Here is a 19,400-nt window from a genome sequence, read left to right on the forward strand (position 1 = left end):
AAAACTCGTTAAACATCCAGAAATGTCAAAGTCATGCATGACAGTTGTAAGTTGACAACAGTAGCATAACCTCAAACACGTAGGGCAATAACCATTTTATCAAGTTCTTTTATTTTAAAGTGTTATATTGACAAAAATAGCATTTTAACTCGTATAACGTCTCGTGAAACACAAATTGGAATATAATTGATACATCCAGATTACTCAGCAAAAGGTAAGAAAATGCACCGGTGTCGTATACGTTATTAATACAATAGTAAGATAAGGAAAATAAATTTTGCTTATAACCTTATACCTAATGTTTAGTGTGTAACGATAACCAATCTGGGGACACAGTAGTGTGCCCGCTGAGACGAGCCAAGCGAAGCGCAAGGGCACTACCTACCTTTTCTCGAAGTGTTTCACCGTTTTTTTAACCTTCATAGAATTGGTTTCCGTTGTAGCAGATAGTTCATATTTTCAGGATATGATATCATCAATAGATTTATTAAGCATACAAAGTCTCAATTGAACAGCTCTAATACTTTAGAATTTATAGATATATTATGTAGAATTTGTTGGAGTTAGGGTCGATAGAGTTAGGCTGCGTATATTCAGAAGCTTGGCTTCACATTAGATCTGATGTCTTTTTCACAGGGCAAACTTTTTATGGTTGTCGAGGTAACATTTTACATGAAATGTATTTGGTGGGATTGTAATAGTCTACATACCTTGATAACATTCGTCACTAATTAAGGCTAGGCTTCAGATCTTTATTTACGTACTAAGTAAATAAAGAGATCGTAATAATATTATTATCGTAGTAAAACAAAATAGGCGACTTGACCTATATTCATTGAACTAATGCATATTTCTAGTAGAACTTGGCCTAGGAAACCGTATTTCACCCTTATCATCAAATAAAATCTTATGATTGTAATATATCTTACGATTGGAGAGTCCTAGCCTAGTTGATGAGCTGGAATCGCAATGACAGACTGCTTTCTTCAACTACCTCACTTTTTACACATAAACAAGTCACTACCCGCATTGTCCATATATAACATATCTCCCCCCTTAAGAGAGTTCACTAATTAGTTTAGTTCACTTACAATATTAGTCCTAACACTATCATTCACTTACTGACACTAGTATTCCCTAACCTAACATTCCTTATTTAACTTAGATCTCTTCATTATCAATCTCTAAGTCTCGGTCTCCTAATTCGGACCAATCTAATTCCTTGTCAGTATTAGATATGGCTAAGCGCTTAGGCTCAATTAAATCAGGCGATGAATTCGTGGACATTTAGAAGTATTGACTGCTGTGGCATTTTGTGAATTCTCATGAATAGTTATATCCTGTGGTCCTGACACTCCGACTATATCCGCCCAATGACGAGGAGATGGTATCGAAACTCTATCATCATCCTCATCGCTGTCATCCATGGTTATGGTTGACTCTGGCTCTGGCTCTGAAATCATTTGTTGACTTTCCTCCCCGCAACTCAGCATTTGATTAATGTGTCACATTAAAAGTTTATCATTCCATTTAACCAGATATCTCCATATTCCCACTCGTTTTTCTACCACTCCTTTCAACCAACGCGGTGTACCACAGTATTTTTTTACATAAACTGACTGTCCCACATTAAACTCCCTGCTCTTCGTATTAATATTTTTGTCTATTGTCTCATCACTCTCAGTGTATCTGTAGGAAAGAGGGTTTAACTTATCGAATTTTGTCCTGAATCGTCTGTTATTTAGAAGCTCAGCCGGTGTTTTATCATTGATTTTGGTGAGGTTGCCTCGATGGCAATCAGAGGCAACCTCACATTCAGAATGGGCAACACCAATAGTACCTGTACTCAAACCAAATGGTGAGGTGCGGTTGTGTGGGGATTATAGATCTACAGTAAATGCTGTGACTGATACCGACACATACCCTCTACCTACTCTCACTGAAGCATTTGCAGAACTACAGGGTGGGGTATTTTTTACAAAAATCGATTTAGAACGCGCTTATACTCAAATCATTGTTGATGAACAAACTGCAGATTTTTTGACAATAAATACACCGAAGGGCTTATATAAAATGAAAAGGTTATCAACAACAGGTGGCATAAGCATGTATGCTTATGCCACCTGTTGTGTCGTTATTGCAATTAACAGATAAGTGATAACCCTGCTGCAGGGTCAATATTCTACTTGACAAGTTTTTACTCAAAATATTTTCACTGAAGTATAATTTATTTATTTTTGTGTTGTTGTTAGTTTTTAAAGACAACATAGTGATCATAATATTTAATACTGATAATAATTTATAACTTAATTACTTATAAGGCTACCTTTACTTCTGTTATAATTTTATTTATTTTATGTTGCTTTTATGTGTATACTCTGTGCACAAAACAGTATATTTTATTTATAAATACATATATTATTATAATTCAGTCATGGTGGTATCGGAGCAGACTCAACCTCCTGCAGAAGGTGATGCAGCTCAAAGTAAAAAAGCTGCAAAAAAAGCCGCAAAAGCAGCCGAGAAGCAGCAAAAGAAAGCTGAGCATAAGGTATTTAGTATTTTAAATGTGTATTTTAATATGTAACTTCTTAATTTAATACTAAATTGTATGTAAAATGTGAATAGAACATTATATTAAATAAGTCACTTTTCTAAGGTAAAGCTGATCGCACACTTGTCAGCACCGTATGCGTTGAACGCACCACATGGTACACGAAATGCGGAGCGTACGGCGCGGACTAATGTGCGAGGTTTCACATCATCCTAATAATATTATAAAGGCGAAAGTTTGTTTGGATGTATGGATGTAGGGATGGATGTATGGATGTGTGGATCTGTGGATGTATGGATGTTTGTTACTCTTTCACGCAAAAACTACTGAACGGATTTTAATGAAACTTTACAATAATATAGCTTATACATCAGAATAACACATAGGCTACAATTTTAACCGACTTTCAAAATTGGGAGGTGTTATGTTCGTTTTCTTATATTCAACGATTACTCCGCCGTTTGTTAACCGATTTTCAAAATTTTTCTTTTGGTATATAGGGTTCATCCCAATTTGGTATTATATTTACAAAAGTGGTGATCTGATGAAGGATCCATAAGTAATCGAGGGAACATCCAAAACTTATAGGGAAACATGTGGTGACTTCGGTTTCGTGAGAAGTATTCTAAGCATATGCTACCAACAAGTAAGATTTTGCACCGAGATATGCCTGGTATACCGTGGTTCGGAAGGTGCTGAGAGAGCTCCTGATTCTTTATAGATACAAGTTTGGGAGTTTCGGCGTTGTTTTAAGAACAGAAAGCATATGCTACTATGCAAATTACATTAATCATCATCATCATCATCATCACTGCCATATTATACCATTTCATAGTCTTTTAGATCGAGACTCGAGTTTGTCAAGCGATAATTAAAAAAAATCTATACCTACCTAATATTATAAACCTGAAGAGTATGTTTGCTTGAACGCGTCAATCTCAGGAACTACAGGTCCGATTTAAAAACTTATCTCAGTGTGAGATAGATCATTTATCGGGTAAGACTATAGGCTATATTATATTTTCACGCTAAGACTAATACGACCGAAGAAACTCAGGAAAATGTGGGAAAAACGGGGGAATTTTTTTTTATGGGAAAATGTACGGTTTCTTTAAAATTCCTGATTTACGCGGGCGAAGCCGCGCGGGACATCTAGTAATATTATATTACAACGAATTCTAAAATGCGGCGCGTTCGGCGCGTGCGTGCTGATATAAATGTGCCTTAGGACCTTATGACTTATGACCTTAGGGCAGAAAATTGTATAACTATGATGTTGGTACATTATTTAAAGAGTGCATGACATTAAAATTTAGAAACAACAAAATTTACCAGCCATTTATTTTATACTTCAGAGTGCCAATCCGGCACAAACAGAAGCTTCAGAACCGGACGTGTCGGAAGGCAGGTATGGCACTAGCAAACTGATCCAGTCCTCAGGGGAGAACCGTGACAGAGTGTACACTGATGTAAAAGATTTGAATGTGAAATTAGACGGAAAGGTTGTATGGATAAGAGGTTAGTATTAATTGTAGTACTTACATAAAATGTTTTAAAGGTATTTGAAGGCTTTACAAAGAAATATTTAGTACTAGATGACGCCCACATCTCAGTTGCGCCAAAATTCGTTTATCGTGTAATTATGAACTGTACATTTTTCTAGGATAAAAAGTATCCTATGTCCTTTCCCGGGACTCAAAGTGTCTCCATAACTTTAATTAAAATCGGTTCAGTGGGTTAAGTGTGAACAGTTAACTGACTGCGTTTTCAATTCCTGACCGGTCATGGAAATGTGCTCGACCGAAGGCAACATATTTGAATGAGTGCGGTCTCTGGCAAGACGAAAAAACTACAATGCTAAACAACCTACTGTGTACATCTGGAGTCCCATACTACGGTGATCTCGTGGATAGCGCGGAACTTCCGTGCCTTCAAGCGTTTTTGTCACAATTATTATTGACAACAGTCCAACACAGAAAATTAAATTAGCTCTAGCTTAGTAGTCACTATTATTATTATCGTTTATTCCCGTGGTGCTTCCCCCTTCAGTTCTTTGACTTTCGGCCACTGCAACTTCGTGCTGTCTCCCACTTGTATGGGGAGGGAATCTGGAATTTCTTCCTACTCGTCCTATTTTCTTCTGATTAATTTCGTTGCGGGTCCCAAGACAGCTTTAGCATGTCCCTCGGGCTCCCTGAGATCATATCAAAGGGTTTTCGTGGTTGGATACTGCTGTCGATCCTGGCTACACAGAAGATACGGTGGTGGGAATGAGTGGCGGGGCCAAAGCCCGTTAAAAAAAAGTTAACAGACCGAGACACACTTTCGCATTTATAATGTTAGTGTGAATTATATTCTGTTCTTATAGTACTAGTCACTACTTTTAAATCTTTCATAAATAACATCAAAGTTATATTTGAATTTTAGCTCGTCTCCAAACTACAAGAGCCAAGGGTAAACAATGTTTTGCGGTGTTGAGACAGACGTCCAGCACGGTACAGCTGCTGGTCAGTGTTAACGACGAGAGGAAAGTCAGCAAGCAGATGGTCAAGTTCACTGGCAAGTAAGTTCTAAGTTCTAAGAAGAGGGTTTAGTGTGACGACAGTAGAATTATTAAATGTTTCTATTCCTTCTTTTGGCGTATGCCATTTTAGGAGTTGTCAGCGTCAGATTGGAGATGCAAATGTTCAACTTGTTTTAGTTTGTTTGTTTGTTTGTTTTAGGGACTAAACATCACATAAGGATATGATGTTTAGTCCCTAAATTATTATCTGAAGTTTTATGATCTAAGAACAGACTATTCCAGACAATTTTGTAAATCTGTCACTCTCTATTTTTTTGAATTAACAGAGTAATATATTTTGATATTATTACAATAGAGTGATCATTATGATATTTTGATATTATAATGAGTAATGACCATTCTATTGTGAATTTCAGTGGGAGTTATAAACTGAACTTAGTCTAGATATTTAAAATTAAGGCGCAGCGCAGACGACAGTCTATCCGTGACCATGACCGTGACGCACTTTTTAGTCTGTGGTAATAGAACCTATGCAATTATATGCAGTAACGCGCCGGACTTTTTGCGCGTCGTTTGCGTTAGTAGCAGTCTGTCTGCATATAATTGCATAGGTTCTATTTCCACAGACTAAAAAGTGCGTCACGGGCCTCACGGCTAGTCTGTCATCTGCGCTGCGCCTTAATGTAATTATCTTCTTTATTTGCGTAAGAGCTACACCCATGCTAGCCACGAAAATAATATAAATCCCTTAATTTTATTCATTTCTATACAAGAAAGATAAATCTTAAAAGAAAAAAATACAATTTCAGAAGTATTTTTTTACATATAATTCTAGCATCACAAAGGAGTCGATAGTAGACGTCCAAGCCACAGTCGCGAAGACCGCGTCGCCGGTGGAGTCCTGCACCGTCCAGCATGTGGAGCTGCTTGGTTCTGAAGTGTGGGTGGTGTCCGCCGCCAAGCCGCAGCTGCCCCTACAGATAGAGGATGCTGCGAGACCGGAGAAGACTGACGTAAGTGGGATTGGCTTTAGAAAGTCTGTTGGAGCGTAGCGGCCATATCATAGTTGCAACACAAATTACTCTGCCATTTTATCTCCAGTCTGTCGTGCCGACTTCCGTCAAAACATCGAGTAATCACAAATAAAAATTAGGCGTTAAATAATAATTTCCCTTACACTATCAGCAAAAAGTGTCTTTTCTACCAAAGATCTTACAAACGGCTGCGAGATGAGTAAGCTGACGGTTTTTCGTATGTTATGCTAAGTACTCACATACGGTTTTGCTCGATAGAGCAATAACGTCAAGCAAAACCCGCGGCTCGGACTTTCGTCCACACATTCAGCACTGCTCGATAGTTTTACTCTAAATCGATACATTTAATTCCATCAAGCTGGCTCGATGCGAGCCTTCGAGCTGTCAGGAGCTGTCAGTTTTGCGGTCCACACAGTAATTATTACTCGATTTGGAGTAAAACTATCCAGCAAAACCGCATGTGAGTACTTAGCATTAAACTTACATAATATTCTGTCTAATTTTCTTCACATCGGCTCTGGTCATTCACGACCATGGCTTACAATGACAGTAAAAGTACTAAACCTGGCTCACAATAACAAAAATTGAAATAAATTGCCACTTTGTGACATAGGCTATGGTTACATTTTGCTCTACGCCACTACAAACTTACAAAGCAGCGGCGCATGCCGCCGCTGGACCAGTGTCAATAGAAAATGAAACATATAGCGTATGTCATAAAGTGGGATTTTATTTGAATTGTTTTCGGTCGCGGTCGCTTGCGGGCCGGCATAGGCAGATCCGAAAGTCATAATCCCTTTATAATAAAATCCACATCCACACAAAAGGATGTAGTAAGTAGACAGAGACAGACAAAGAGCCCATCCATACTGTGAGTCTGTCTGTCTGTATGTCTGTCTGTTACCTCTTCACGCTCGAACCGCTGAACCGATTTTGCTGAAATTTGGCATGGAGATACTTTGAGTCCCGGGAAAGGACATAGGATAGTTTTTAACCCGGAAAAATGTACGGTTCCCGCTCGAATTTTAGTGAAACGAATTTTGGCGCAACGAAGTTGGGGGCGTCATCTAGTTCTCTATATATCTGTCTCTGTCATCTACGGCCGGGGCTACAATGACATACACTTTTTTATTACAACCCAGGACCCCGAGGCGCTCCGCATCCGCGTGAACCAGGACACGCGGCTGGACAACCGCGTGCTGGACCTGCGCACGCCGGCCAACCAGGCCATCTTCCGCATCGAGGCAGGAGTTTGCCGACTATTCCGCGATATACTCACACAACAAGGTATAATTAGCTAATGATTGAAATAATACAGAAGTTGGCATAAAATAACGCTATGACGGTGTGCGCAATGTTTATAACCGACTTCCAAAAATAAGGAGGTTATATTATGTTCGTCTGTATTTTTTTTTTGTATGTTCAACGATCACTTCGCCGTTTGTTGACCGATTTTTAAGATTTTTTGGTTCTGCACCCAATTTCCATTATTTTAAAGTCAGTACCGGCCAAGTTTTATGTCAAGTATCTGATCAGTTCTGGGCTGGTATCACAGAAATGGATATAGTTAGAACTGCCATGTGTATGTACTTCGCGTGCCATCGCGTTCCCAAACGTTGTACAATATCAAAATTTCGAAAGTCTGTTCTTTAGTCTGCGCTCCACCGTTATCGGAATCGGACGTCAATCGGAATTCTAAAAATGTCTAATTTTGCCGTATTGGGCAGTGGAAATTCAACTAGAAACGTTGGTCTAAATAGTGGATACGTTTCTTTTCATCGGTAAGTAATTTTATTATTAAATCATGTGTCCTTTATTTTAAAATCAATTATTTAATGTTAATCGTGGGTGGTTGTAGTTTTTACCATGAAATCTACGTAACTGCGTGTGTACCGCATGATTCATAATACATTGCCGCTTTAGTTAGAAAATTATAGAGCCCGTTCTGTTTGTCCGCTATTGAGCGCGCAATGGAAATAAAACAATCGATACTTTCACACATCGCTTAGTTTCGAGGTACAGTCAATATTCTCATTTTTCTGTCAAATGAAGCAAATAGTGTTGTACATATTCTCGATTCTAATTAATCGATTTTCGAAACAGACATGAAACAGAGTAATGATAATGTTCGCTTTGGGATATTTTGTGACTCGGTAATTATATTTTATGTAATATGTATTTATGTTCCTGTTTAATGATTTAGTTTAGAATAATATAATATATTACTAGCCGTCCTGGCAAGCACGTATCTTTAGATTTATCATTCCTCTGTATATTAACTCGAATAATAATCGATTAAAAAATCGATATACCTATTAAAGTGGCAAAAGAGACGGGGCGCGGCGATGCCATCGAATCGATTCCGCGCGTACGGGTATTCCCATCACTAAAGCGCTCTTGTGACGTCACAGTAGGTATGAAAAAAGTGACACGCTCGTGTTCATACAAATTGGAGCGACATGGCGGTTCTAACTGGATCCATTTCTGTGGCTGGTATCGACTTCAAACGAATGAAAATTGAGTACGGAATTGGTTGAGGTTAAGTCGAATTTCGAAAAGGCACTAATGAAGAATAAGAATTATTTCATACTTTTTAGATCATGTTTTTAAGAATATTATTTTTACCTTGGAAGTCGGTTTCAATATTTTGTTAAAAAATAATCGAGTCCTACATTCAATACCAAATGATTAGAATTAGGCCCGAAATGTGTTTGTCACTATCTCCATTTATTGCAGGTTTCGTGGAGATCCACACGCCAAAGATAATCTCAGCGGCGTCAGAGGGCGGGGCGAACGTGTTCACAGTCTCGTACTTCAAGTCGTCCGCCTATCTCGCACAGAGCCCCCAGCTATACAAGCAGATGGCAATCGCTGCCGACTTCGAAAAGGTACACACATCATGCTGGCTTCTTACGGCGCGTAATAACACAAGCGGCGCCGCGCCAGCTCGAGCCACGTGCCCTGTGAAGGGGGTGGCTCGAGGTGGTGCGACGCCGTGAGAAGCCAGCATCATTATATCATACATCCATACTTACTAGCTAATATTATAAATGCGAAAGTGTCGCTAACCGATTTTCCTGAAAGGTATGGAGATACTTTCAATCCCGGGAAACGACATAGGATACTTTTATCCTAAAAAATGTGCAGTTCCCGCGCGATAAATGAATTTTGGCGCAATGGAGATGCAGGCGTCTTCTAGTAATATTATAAATGCTAAAGTTTGTAAGTAGGTATGTTTTTTACTTCTTCACATCTAAACGGCTGATGTGATTTTTATGTAATTGGATAAGGAGTTAGCTGACATCCTGGATTGTTATTATTGCGGAAAAACATCTTATCGGAATTCATAATTTTACTCACAGTTAGATGAAAATAAATATTTTAAGCATTTTAGGCAAAAAGTTCCTGTTAATAAAAGGTTGGCAAACCTTGTACTCGTTTTATGTGTATGACACAGGAAATTCAAACAATTACACTATAACACTTTTTAGCGTAATATCTATAATATATACTGTGTTAGTAATAAAACCAATGTAAATATATTTGCGTTCTTTATTTTATTACTAATTTCAGATTTTCTGTCCACGTGCACAATTTTATCTAAACGTGATCTGCACCACAGATTACAACTGTCAACGTGACTTAAAACCAAAAAGTTGCCATACACAACAATCTACTTTTCACAAGTACCGATATTAAAGAGGTTATAAAAAACAAATATACATTTTTGTTCGATATATAGCTCAGCCCGCTTTAGAAAATAAGGCTTCAAACTCTCCTGGCTTATACTTTTTGGCCACCCTGTAGTTACATACTCATAAAACTTTACTAAGTTCTGAATCATTTCGGGTATGGAATGCTATATCTCTAAAATCCAATGGTGGGTTTTCAGTAAAAATTAAAAAAAATTAAAGTGTCATTAACTTCGGCTTCTTCTGGCAAAGGTAAACGTGATAATGCATCAGCATTTCCTAACAAGGTTCCCTTCCTGTAGACAATATCATAAGTATAACCAGACAACAAAAGAGCCCATCTCTGAAGTCTGGCATTAGCAGTGACTGGTATTATTTTTAAAGGATCAAAAATAAACTTCAAAAGTTGATAATCAGTTACTAAAATAAAGCTTCGTCCATATAAAAATTTATGGAATTTTTTAATTGCAAAAATTATGGCTAATGCCTCTTTCTCTACCTGGGAAATATTTTTTTTGTGCTGCGTTTAACGTACCTGATGCAAAACCAATTGGATCCCCATCTATTTTATAACTAAGAAATGCCCCCACACCATATTCACTGGCATCTGTGGTCAAATACAGTTGTCTACGGCAATCATAATGAACTAATAATTGATTTTGAATTAATAGTTGTTTACTAGTTTGAAAAGATTTTTTACAACTCTCTGACCATTTAAAAGGAATATTACTTTTTAACAATTAATGCAAAGGCTTTAAACATTCTGACAATCTTGGCAAAAATTTACAGTAGTAATTTAAAAGACCTAGATAAGCTTGCAATTGAGTAACTGACTTGGGTGCTGGTGCTCTTACAATGGCTTCAACTTTTTCAGGTAAAGGTTTAATTCCTTCTTTACATATATTATGCCCTAAAATTTAATTTCACTACAAAAAAACTGGCATTTGTCCATGTTTACTCTGACATTATATGTTTTTAAACGCTTCAATCCTTAACCAGATGCTCGTAGCAATCCAAAATACTGTTTCCTTTAATTACCACATCGTCGATAAAACATTTGACATTTTTCAATCCTAGTAAAATTTGGTCCATGGCACATTGGAATACAGAAGGCCCGCTGGATACCCCAAATTGCAAACGAATTGGTCTAAATAAACCCAGATGAGTATTTATAGTCATAATATTCCCGGGAAGACTCCTCTAAAAGTAACTGCTGGTACGCCCCTGTTAAATCTAAAACACAAAAAACACTACCCCCGGTCAACTCAGTGAAAAGGTCCTCTGGTATAGGCAGAGGGTAATGTTCTGATCCAGTACTTTATTTAAAGTTACTTTATAATCTACGCACACTCTTAATTTCTTATCATTCCTATGCACTATAACTATTGGACTAGCCCACCTACTGTGCTTAACTCTTTCAATAATACCTGCCTTTTCTAATTTTATAATTTCTTTTTCGACCTCCTCTTTTTTTGAGTAAGGAATAGTATAAGCTTTATGAAAGATAGGCTCTGCCCCAGGTTTTAGCTTTAGATTTGCTTTAAAATTTAATATATGGGAGGACCGATCCTTCTCAAACACTTTTTAAAAATTATTTCTTACCTCATCAATCAATTTCTTAATTAAATGTTTTTCATTTTCATCCCCTACAATTTTCTTAATTTCAAAATACTTTTGTCAACTTGGAAAAATAATCTTTAGCCAATTTCTACCAATAGGAGGTTGAAAATACTTATCACAATCTATAACTGTCAAATACAATTCTTTCCCGTCACTCTCTAACTTGATAGATCCCATAACCCTTAATGGTTCTCCTGATACAGATTTTAACTTATAATTACATTTCTTGAGCACATTTTTATCAAAATACTTTTCAAAATCACTTTTATGTATGACTGTTTTGCAGGCACCAGTATCCACTTGTAGTTTGATAGATTTTCCATTTTTGAGTCATAATGTTACCCAGGCAGCCTCTTCTTCACCCGTAATATGCTGAATACTGCCCAGGACTACATCCCCCTCCTCAGGTTGCTCTATTTCCAAATTCTTCACCACATTTCTGTCCCTCGGACGAAAATAACACTTTGCTGCTACATGGCCCTGCCTTTTGCAAGTGTAACACGTCCACGTCTTCTTATAACATTTGTCAGCAACATGGTTTCCCCCGCATCGACTGCATTCAGCCTTTTCCTGTCTAGATGGAGAACGCCTCTGCCATGTAACTGTGGCATTTGTCCTTTTTTTCTGTACTATCTGAATTTCGCGCTCTGCTACCTCTGGCTACATATTTTTTGATTCTCTTTCAGCACTCTCATATGCTCTGGCTATTTTTGCCGCTTCCTCAAAAGAAAGAGTATCGCCCTCCGTTAATAACTTTTTTATAACTTTTTCATCCGACAATCCACAAACAAGCCTGTCCCTTAGGGCTTCATCCAAAAAGGATCCAAAATTACACAACGCCGACTTCTTTTTTATTTCGACGATGAAATCATTTATACTTTGATTTTGCCTTCCTTTAACTATTGTAAAACTCATATCGACCCGCAATGGCTGACTTCCTCACAGTGTAGTGCTTTGATAGAACTGATATAATTTCAGTGTAACTTTTCTTCGCAGGTGTTTTCGGCGACACTAAATTTTTCAGCACGTTATATGTTTCCGGCCCGATTAACGTGAGGAACATGGGTACTTTCATTTTCTCTTCGACAGCATTCACGATAAAGAATTGTTCCATTCTTTCACTGTAATCATTGAAATCCTGTTTTTCTGGATTAAATTGTTCCATTTGCCCAATTGGAGCCATTTTGTCGTTGCCTTTTTTCTCGTCGCCAGTAATATATATACTGTGTTAGTATTAAAACCAATGTAAATATATTTGCGTTCTTTATTTTATAACCGATTTCAGATTTTCTGTCCACGTGCACAATTTTATCTAAACGTGATCTGCACCACAGATTACAACTGTCAACGTGACTTAAAACCAAAAAGTTGCCATACACAACAATCTACTTTTCACAAGTACCGATATTAAAGAGGTTATAAAAAATATTATGACGTCATTTTGTCCAAAAACGCCTCCGTTATTTGGTGGTTTAGAGCTTGACTTTTGGCTTCTTCAAATATGCCAGACAAAGACAAGCAGCTATACTTACACGTCTATCGAGAGTCTTTCACTCGAGGAGTTACGTCGGTGCGAGATAGAACGAAGTTCCTTATCGCGCGTTGCGAAAGGGGCTAGACGAAAAAGGTTGTAACGACATGACACAAAAGTGTCGGTATATAACAACTAGAGCAAAAATGCTATACTTACATAGTTGTAAGCCGTGCGGTAGCGCGTGTATCTCTCTCTGTCTCTGTCTGTTTCTTTTTATTTTTTATAACTTCGTTCCATCTGGGTGTCCCTTGATACCTCTCAAGTTTTTATTAGTAGGCTTCCGAGTAATTACATAATCTCTGTTTTCAGGTGTTCACAGTAGGCGCAGTCTTCCGCGCGGAGGACTCCAACACGCATCGTCACCTCACGGAGTTCGTGGGTCTGGATCTGGAGATGGCCTTCAAGCACCACTACCACGAGGTGGTGGACACCATCGGACAGACCTTCACCGATATGTTCCGAGGGCTGCAGGACCAGTGAGTATACCGTAGTTTCGTCGGCCTATATCTGATTACACCATGTACCATTAGAGCAGCTATACTCAATCTGCGGTCCGGTGGACCTTTGTCTGTGGCCCACTTGAAGCTCATGATAATTGTAAATATTTATTTTTTTATTGTCCACCAGTTTTTCCACTGTTCATTCGCAAATTTTGATCATTGTAATATCCTTGCCCCTAAACATATTTGGTTGCGGCCCACGACATCAAGACTAAACGTGTTTGTAGGCCGGTAAAAAAAAGGGTGAGTACCACTGCATTAGAGAAATTGATATTTTATTTAGGTAATTTGATCAAGTCTGTTCAAGCCCAGTGAAAAAAATAAAGATCTGCAATTTGTGTATTAATAAGTATTTCAAACAATGAATTGATCTGGCTAGAAATAATTATTGTTAAAGCAAAGCTGGGGTAGGTCTCTATTATATTTATATAAATTGTTATCATAGAATGACAAAAAGCTGTTGTCAGCTAAGCATTTTCGCGCTCACTTAGAGACGAATGGAACATTTAGATATTAGAGACCAATTTTGTCCGACGATGTTGGAACTACGACATTTTAATATCGAACTCTAAGGCCCGTATAAATAGTCAGTACTCAAGATGCTTCTCGGTCTCAAGACACGGTTCAGGCTCTGTGATTGGTTGGCTGTCAAAATTTGGACCAATCACAGAGCCGAACTGCGTCTTGAGACCGGGTCGCATCTTAAGTACTGACTATTTATACCAGCCTTAAACTGGAACAACTAGATCTTTCTCTTTCACTCTTATAGTTTTTAGGGTTCCGTACCCACAGGGTAAAAACGGGACTCAATACTAAGACTTCGTTGGCTGTCCGTCTGTCTGTCTCCAGGCTGTATCTCAAGAACCGCTATAGGCTATAGCTAAACTTCTGAAATTTTCACAGATTGTGTATATCTGTTGCCGCTATAACAACAAATACTGAAAACAAAATAAAATTAATATTTAAGGGGGGCTCACATAGAACAAACGTAATTTTTTTTACCTTTTTTTTAAGCTAGGCACTTGAAATTTTCACAATATCCTTAATTTTATCTGTAGTCTAATAATAATATTAATAATAAAATAAAAATAAAATAAATGTTTTAGGTGGGCTCCCATACAAAAACGCAATTTTTCGCCTATTTTTCCTCTATAATCGTACGGAACCCTTCGTGCGCGAGTCCGACTCGCACTCGGCCGATTTTTATCTATTTGGTGTGTAGGTACGCGACAGAGATAGCGACGGTGGCGCAGCAGTACAAGGTGGAGCCGTTCCGCTTCCTCGACCCGCCGCTGCGCCTCGAGTTCCCCGACGCCATCGCCATGCTCAAGGAGGCCGGTGAGATAATAACGACCCTTTTTTTATGTACGCGAAGGCACGTCTAAAGCAGGCCATACACGCAAGGGTGTGTCAATTGTTCACGTAAGCCGGAGCTAGTATGTTACAGAACTGTGCAAGTTTTGCCTCAACTTTGCCTGTCAGGTACACACTTCCGCTTATGTTCTGATGTTGCAGCGATCCAAATTGATCTATTGTGACGTCGCGTTATCGTATCATCCCCAGCCCAATGCTGCTCATAATTTGGACGATGCAACAATAAGTAGATTACACGTAAAAAATAGCGCGAAAAGAAAATAGGTAAAAAGCTTGAAAACACATTGAAAAGAAACGTGATTAGCGCTTGCGTTTTAGTCGCGGTACCTATACAGGGTGCAATTAAACCTTCCTGCCAATTTTTTTCTAGGGATTAGATATCATTAGAAGAGTCCATTTAACAAAAAAAAAAAAAATTGGGTGCTATTTTTTTATAACATATTTTATCCCATTTAAAATTGTTGCAGAACGGTCACTCGCGTCGCGGGGGAATGAGCGGGGGTGACGCGGGGGGAGGCGCTCGCGCGGGGGCACCTCACGCGCGGGCGTCGCGTCGTGTCCATTAATTGTAATGTTTTTAGGATAACTTTCGGAAGCTATTTCTCAACATTTTAGTACTGAGTTTATAGTCACTCAGACAAGAAAAAATACGTGTATTTTTATTTTTAACAAGGATCAATATATCAACATTTGGCAGGAAGGTTTAATTGCACCCTGTATAATATTATATTTTGTGTATTGATACATTGTCTCTTGCAGTAGTGCATATTAATAAATACTCGAATAGCTAAGTCATAGTAGCGCGAGTAAAAAAAGATTGCGTTTCTTTTCATTCACGATGTTCTAGACTCGTCCACTTCTTGTAACGCGTACTCGTAGTAACAGCTAATAAGACCCCTTTTCTTTCCTAAAGTGTTTATATTAATTCTTATTGTATCATGTTTAGGAGTGACGTTGGGCGAAGAGGATGACCTGTCAACACCTGACGAGAAGCTGCTGGGTCGGCTGGTGAAGGCCAAGTACGACACCGACTTCTACATCCTCGACAAGTACCCGCTCGCTGTGAGGCCCTTCTACACCATGCCCGACCCTAATAACCCCGTAAGTCGACAAAGACTATGTGGGATAATGTGTGTGGCGGCCAAAGGAAGATCTTCCGACCGAGCGAGGTGTTATGCTCGGTCAGGCCGGAGCCCGCGTGATACATTTCAGCTGTCGTATATATACCAACACACTTAGAAAACTTCGATAGCGCGATGCAGGAATGTTAGGCGAATTGTGGGTAAAGCCACAACTATATTATGTTAGCGCGCCCCTAGACGAGCAATTTTATTGCGCAGTATCACGTATTGTGTAATATTATTGTGTAATATAATTTTTCGAGATGAAAGTAATTAGTTGTAAGTAGTTTGTTTTTGCACATTGCCTATTAGCTTTTTATATAAAATAATCTCCAGCTTTTCGGTTGCTTGGAAGAAATTGCTGCATAGCAATAAAGCCGCCTTTTGTGTTTATTTAAAATAGTACTAAGTTTGAATTTCTGTATAAAATGTATATGTGTAAATGCAATAAAGAATATTCATTCATTCATTCATTCATTCATTATTGACCGTCTAGGGTTGATATTGAACATCACGCGCCTTCAATATATTGCACAATACAATTAATCGTCTAGGGGCCGGCTTAAACATTATTATTCATAGTAATATTATGTCTGTCTGTTTAACCTCTTCACCCGGTATTGAATTCAACATTTTGATAATATTTGAGATAAAACCTTTCGCGTACCCATAAAGGTAAAAGTTCAATCTTCCATCAAAGAAATGACGTAGAATAGTTTTCATGACAAAAATAATATTATGTAAGTACGTTAATTTATTTATTTGTTATAATATAAAATACAGGATGTTGATTGCAACAGTGTTGCGCAAAATATGTTAATCGCGCGGTGGCTGTATATTTTTCTGCAATCTAGAACTGTACTGTGCCATTTCCATCAAAATTGGTTTAGCGGCTCAAGCGTACAAAGATAACAGAATGACAGGCACACTTTTGCTTTCATAATATTAGTTATTATGATTAATTAATCAAATTAATAATGAGAACATATAAGTGTCGTAGATACAGCTTCTTATAAATTCAGTGACAGTTTATAATTCGAGATCAATACAATTTACCCAGAACCGAACTAAATTTAATTACGTCATGGCGTGGATCTTAAATAAACTTTATATTTCCAGAAATGGTCGAACTCATACGACATGTTCATGCGCGGCGAGGAGATCCTGTCCGGGGCGCAGCGCATACACGACCCCGACTTCCTCACTGAGCGGGCCAAGCACCATGGGATTGGTGAGTATAGACTACAAGTCATCAGTGGCCCTCGCCAATATTTATGATACCGGTTACCACGAAACCGATGTAGGGAAAATGACTATTGACGTTACATACGTTATACTAAAGCAGGGGTCACCAATTAGTTTTCCTCGGGGTCCATATTAAGACATTAATGACCTTCGCGATCCACACATAAAAAAAATTAAACAAAGGTAATTACGGAATTTACAAAGGTATTTATTTACATATCAATGAGAAAAGTGACAATTTTTGCAGCTAATTATCTCCATGACGCAAAGAGTGAAATTGGTGCAAGCTATTGATATTAAGTCCTGGAGATGTTCATCAGTAAGTCGAGACCGAAATTTAATTTTAACGAAGTTCATCTTCGAAAATGCTTGGTCCACACAATAGGTCGGCGGTCCGGATGCGGACCGCGGTCCGCCATTTGGTACTAAAGTCTAAGGTCTTATAACAACTTTAACCCAGAATTGTAGGTCTAAGAATACATTTTGGGTTCAATAAGTAAGGCAATTTGTTTTGATGTTAACAGATATCAGCAAAATAGCAGCATACATCGAATCCTTCAGGCTGGGATGTCCACCGCACGCGGGTGAGCTCCTTTTAATAATACTAGATGTAAATTATGATTCAGCGGTTTAAGCGTTGTTTTATTCCCCCTTCCTGATAAAATTTATGCATGTTCTCAGTTCTACTTGTTTTTGACTGGTATGTTGAAAACGTCACAACTCACATGACAGACAACGACAGAATATTTCACATCTTGAATATTTTTCGCTGCGAAAATATTTTTACTAGTTTAAAGGGGCTAGTTTAAAGCTACGAATAATAAAATAATGGTTCCCCGAAATGCAACTACCTTACTTTTAGTTGGATATAGTCTTACCCGGTAAGAGTATATTCAACTAAAATAAATGTATAGCTGTAAGACTAAGTCTTAACTCACCCATACATATGTAATGTTTGTTTCCCCTGCTTGATTATGCCTGTAAATAGAGCTTTAACACAGAACACTTTCACAGTCCACCATTACAAAAGCAAAATCTAGTCCCTCGAGTCCACTTCAATATTCATTGTAAAGTATTAGGTAACCACGTTTTCGTATCCGTTTGTATACCGTGGACTGTGAAAGTGTTAATTGAGCATTAAGAGCGCACCTGACCCTAACTTGACTAAATACTTAAACCTAGACCTCAAAATCTGTAAGGTCTAGAAAACTGATTTTTTGACACAAGTAACTTGAAGATTACATAAGTAATCAATAATCATACATAAGATTACATAAGTAATCATACATAAGATTACATAAGTAACTTGAAGACAAGTTCATGAAGATTAAATGCTCAAGACGAAAACACGATTACTGAAAAAATGCTCGATAGTTTCTTTTTTACAAAAAACCTTGTTTTAGACAGATTTTTGCTTAGATCTTCGAATTTTGCTGTCTTTTCTTTAATATTTTTTAATATCTAAAAAGGCATTGATAAAACCTAAATTGCTCAAAACACTTCTTTTATAAAATCATTATAGTTCGTCTTTTATTCAAGTAAAACTAACTTGGCGATGATTTCGCGCCGTCCTTTTTCACCTGACATATGAAAGACGGGCGTGAGTGTGAAGAGAGAAGGGAGATGTTTGATTTTTTGATTCAGGAGCGCTCCTAATTTTCGCTCCTCAAATATGGCTCTCTATTGATAGGGGTTAGGTTACATAGTTTCTGACAGATTTGAACGTTTGTTGCAGGCGGCGGTATCGGCATGGAGCGCGTGGTTATGCTGTACCTGGGGCTGGACAACATCCGCAAGACCTCCATGTTCCCGCGCGACCCCAAGCGCGTCACGCCGTAACGCGGTACACAACATTTTGTAATTATTATGTATAAACAAATAAATATGTATATTATTTTACATTGTTTACATTCTTCACTACAAATCTAGATGTGGACCGCACAATACGTATTCTGCTTTTGCTATTGTTAAAAACGGAGAAAGAGAAGAAAAAAACGTGCACTTTTACGTTACGTTGACGTAAATTTACACGTCACGTCAACGTACCGTGCCACGTTACCGCACCGTCCCACGTCGACGACGTCGTGACGTGGAGCTGTGGACAGGTCTTTACTGTCGAATGAATTAGAATCGAATCAGCTCGATCTCAAAGCTTTTGCTACATCCGACATAATAAATATTATAATACCGCAAATTCGTGCT

The 19,400-nt window shown here is 38.1% G+C and overlaps 1 protein-coding gene across 2 annotated transcripts; it reads left to right on the top strand.

The window, feature by feature from the left end:
• Positions 1-58: 58 nt before the first annotated feature.
• On the top strand, positions 59-19,097 carry LOC121739859 (aspartate--tRNA ligase, cytoplasmic). 2 transcript variants are annotated; one of them, XM_042132447.1, is made up of 13 exons: positions 59-214; positions 2,433-2,551; positions 3,910-4,072; positions 4,982-5,117; positions 5,914-6,091; positions 7,255-7,399; positions 8,849-9,000; positions 13,268-13,434; positions 14,681-14,796; positions 15,779-15,933; positions 17,073-17,184; positions 17,723-17,782; positions 18,934-19,097. In XM_042132447.1, exons 2-13 carry the CDS (start codon positions 2,435-2,437, stop codon positions 19,035-19,037), a joined length of 1,605 nt encoding a protein of 534 aa, XP_041988381.1. In that variant the 5' UTR covers positions 59-214; positions 2,433-2,434; the 3' UTR covers positions 19,038-19,097. The 2 variants fall into 2 exon arrangements, with proteins under 2 accessions (XP_041988381.1, XP_041988382.1); XM_042132448.1 differs by having other exon boundaries at positions 59-210; positions 2,421-2,551.
• Positions 19,098-19,400: the final 303 nt, after the last annotated feature.

The sequence above is a fragment of the Aricia agestis genome, chromosome 2 (assembly GCF_905147365.1).
Source record: "Aricia agestis chromosome 2, ilAriAges1.1, whole genome shotgun sequence".
NCBI lineage: Eukaryota > Metazoa > Arthropoda > Insecta > Lepidoptera > Lycaenidae > Aricia > Aricia agestis.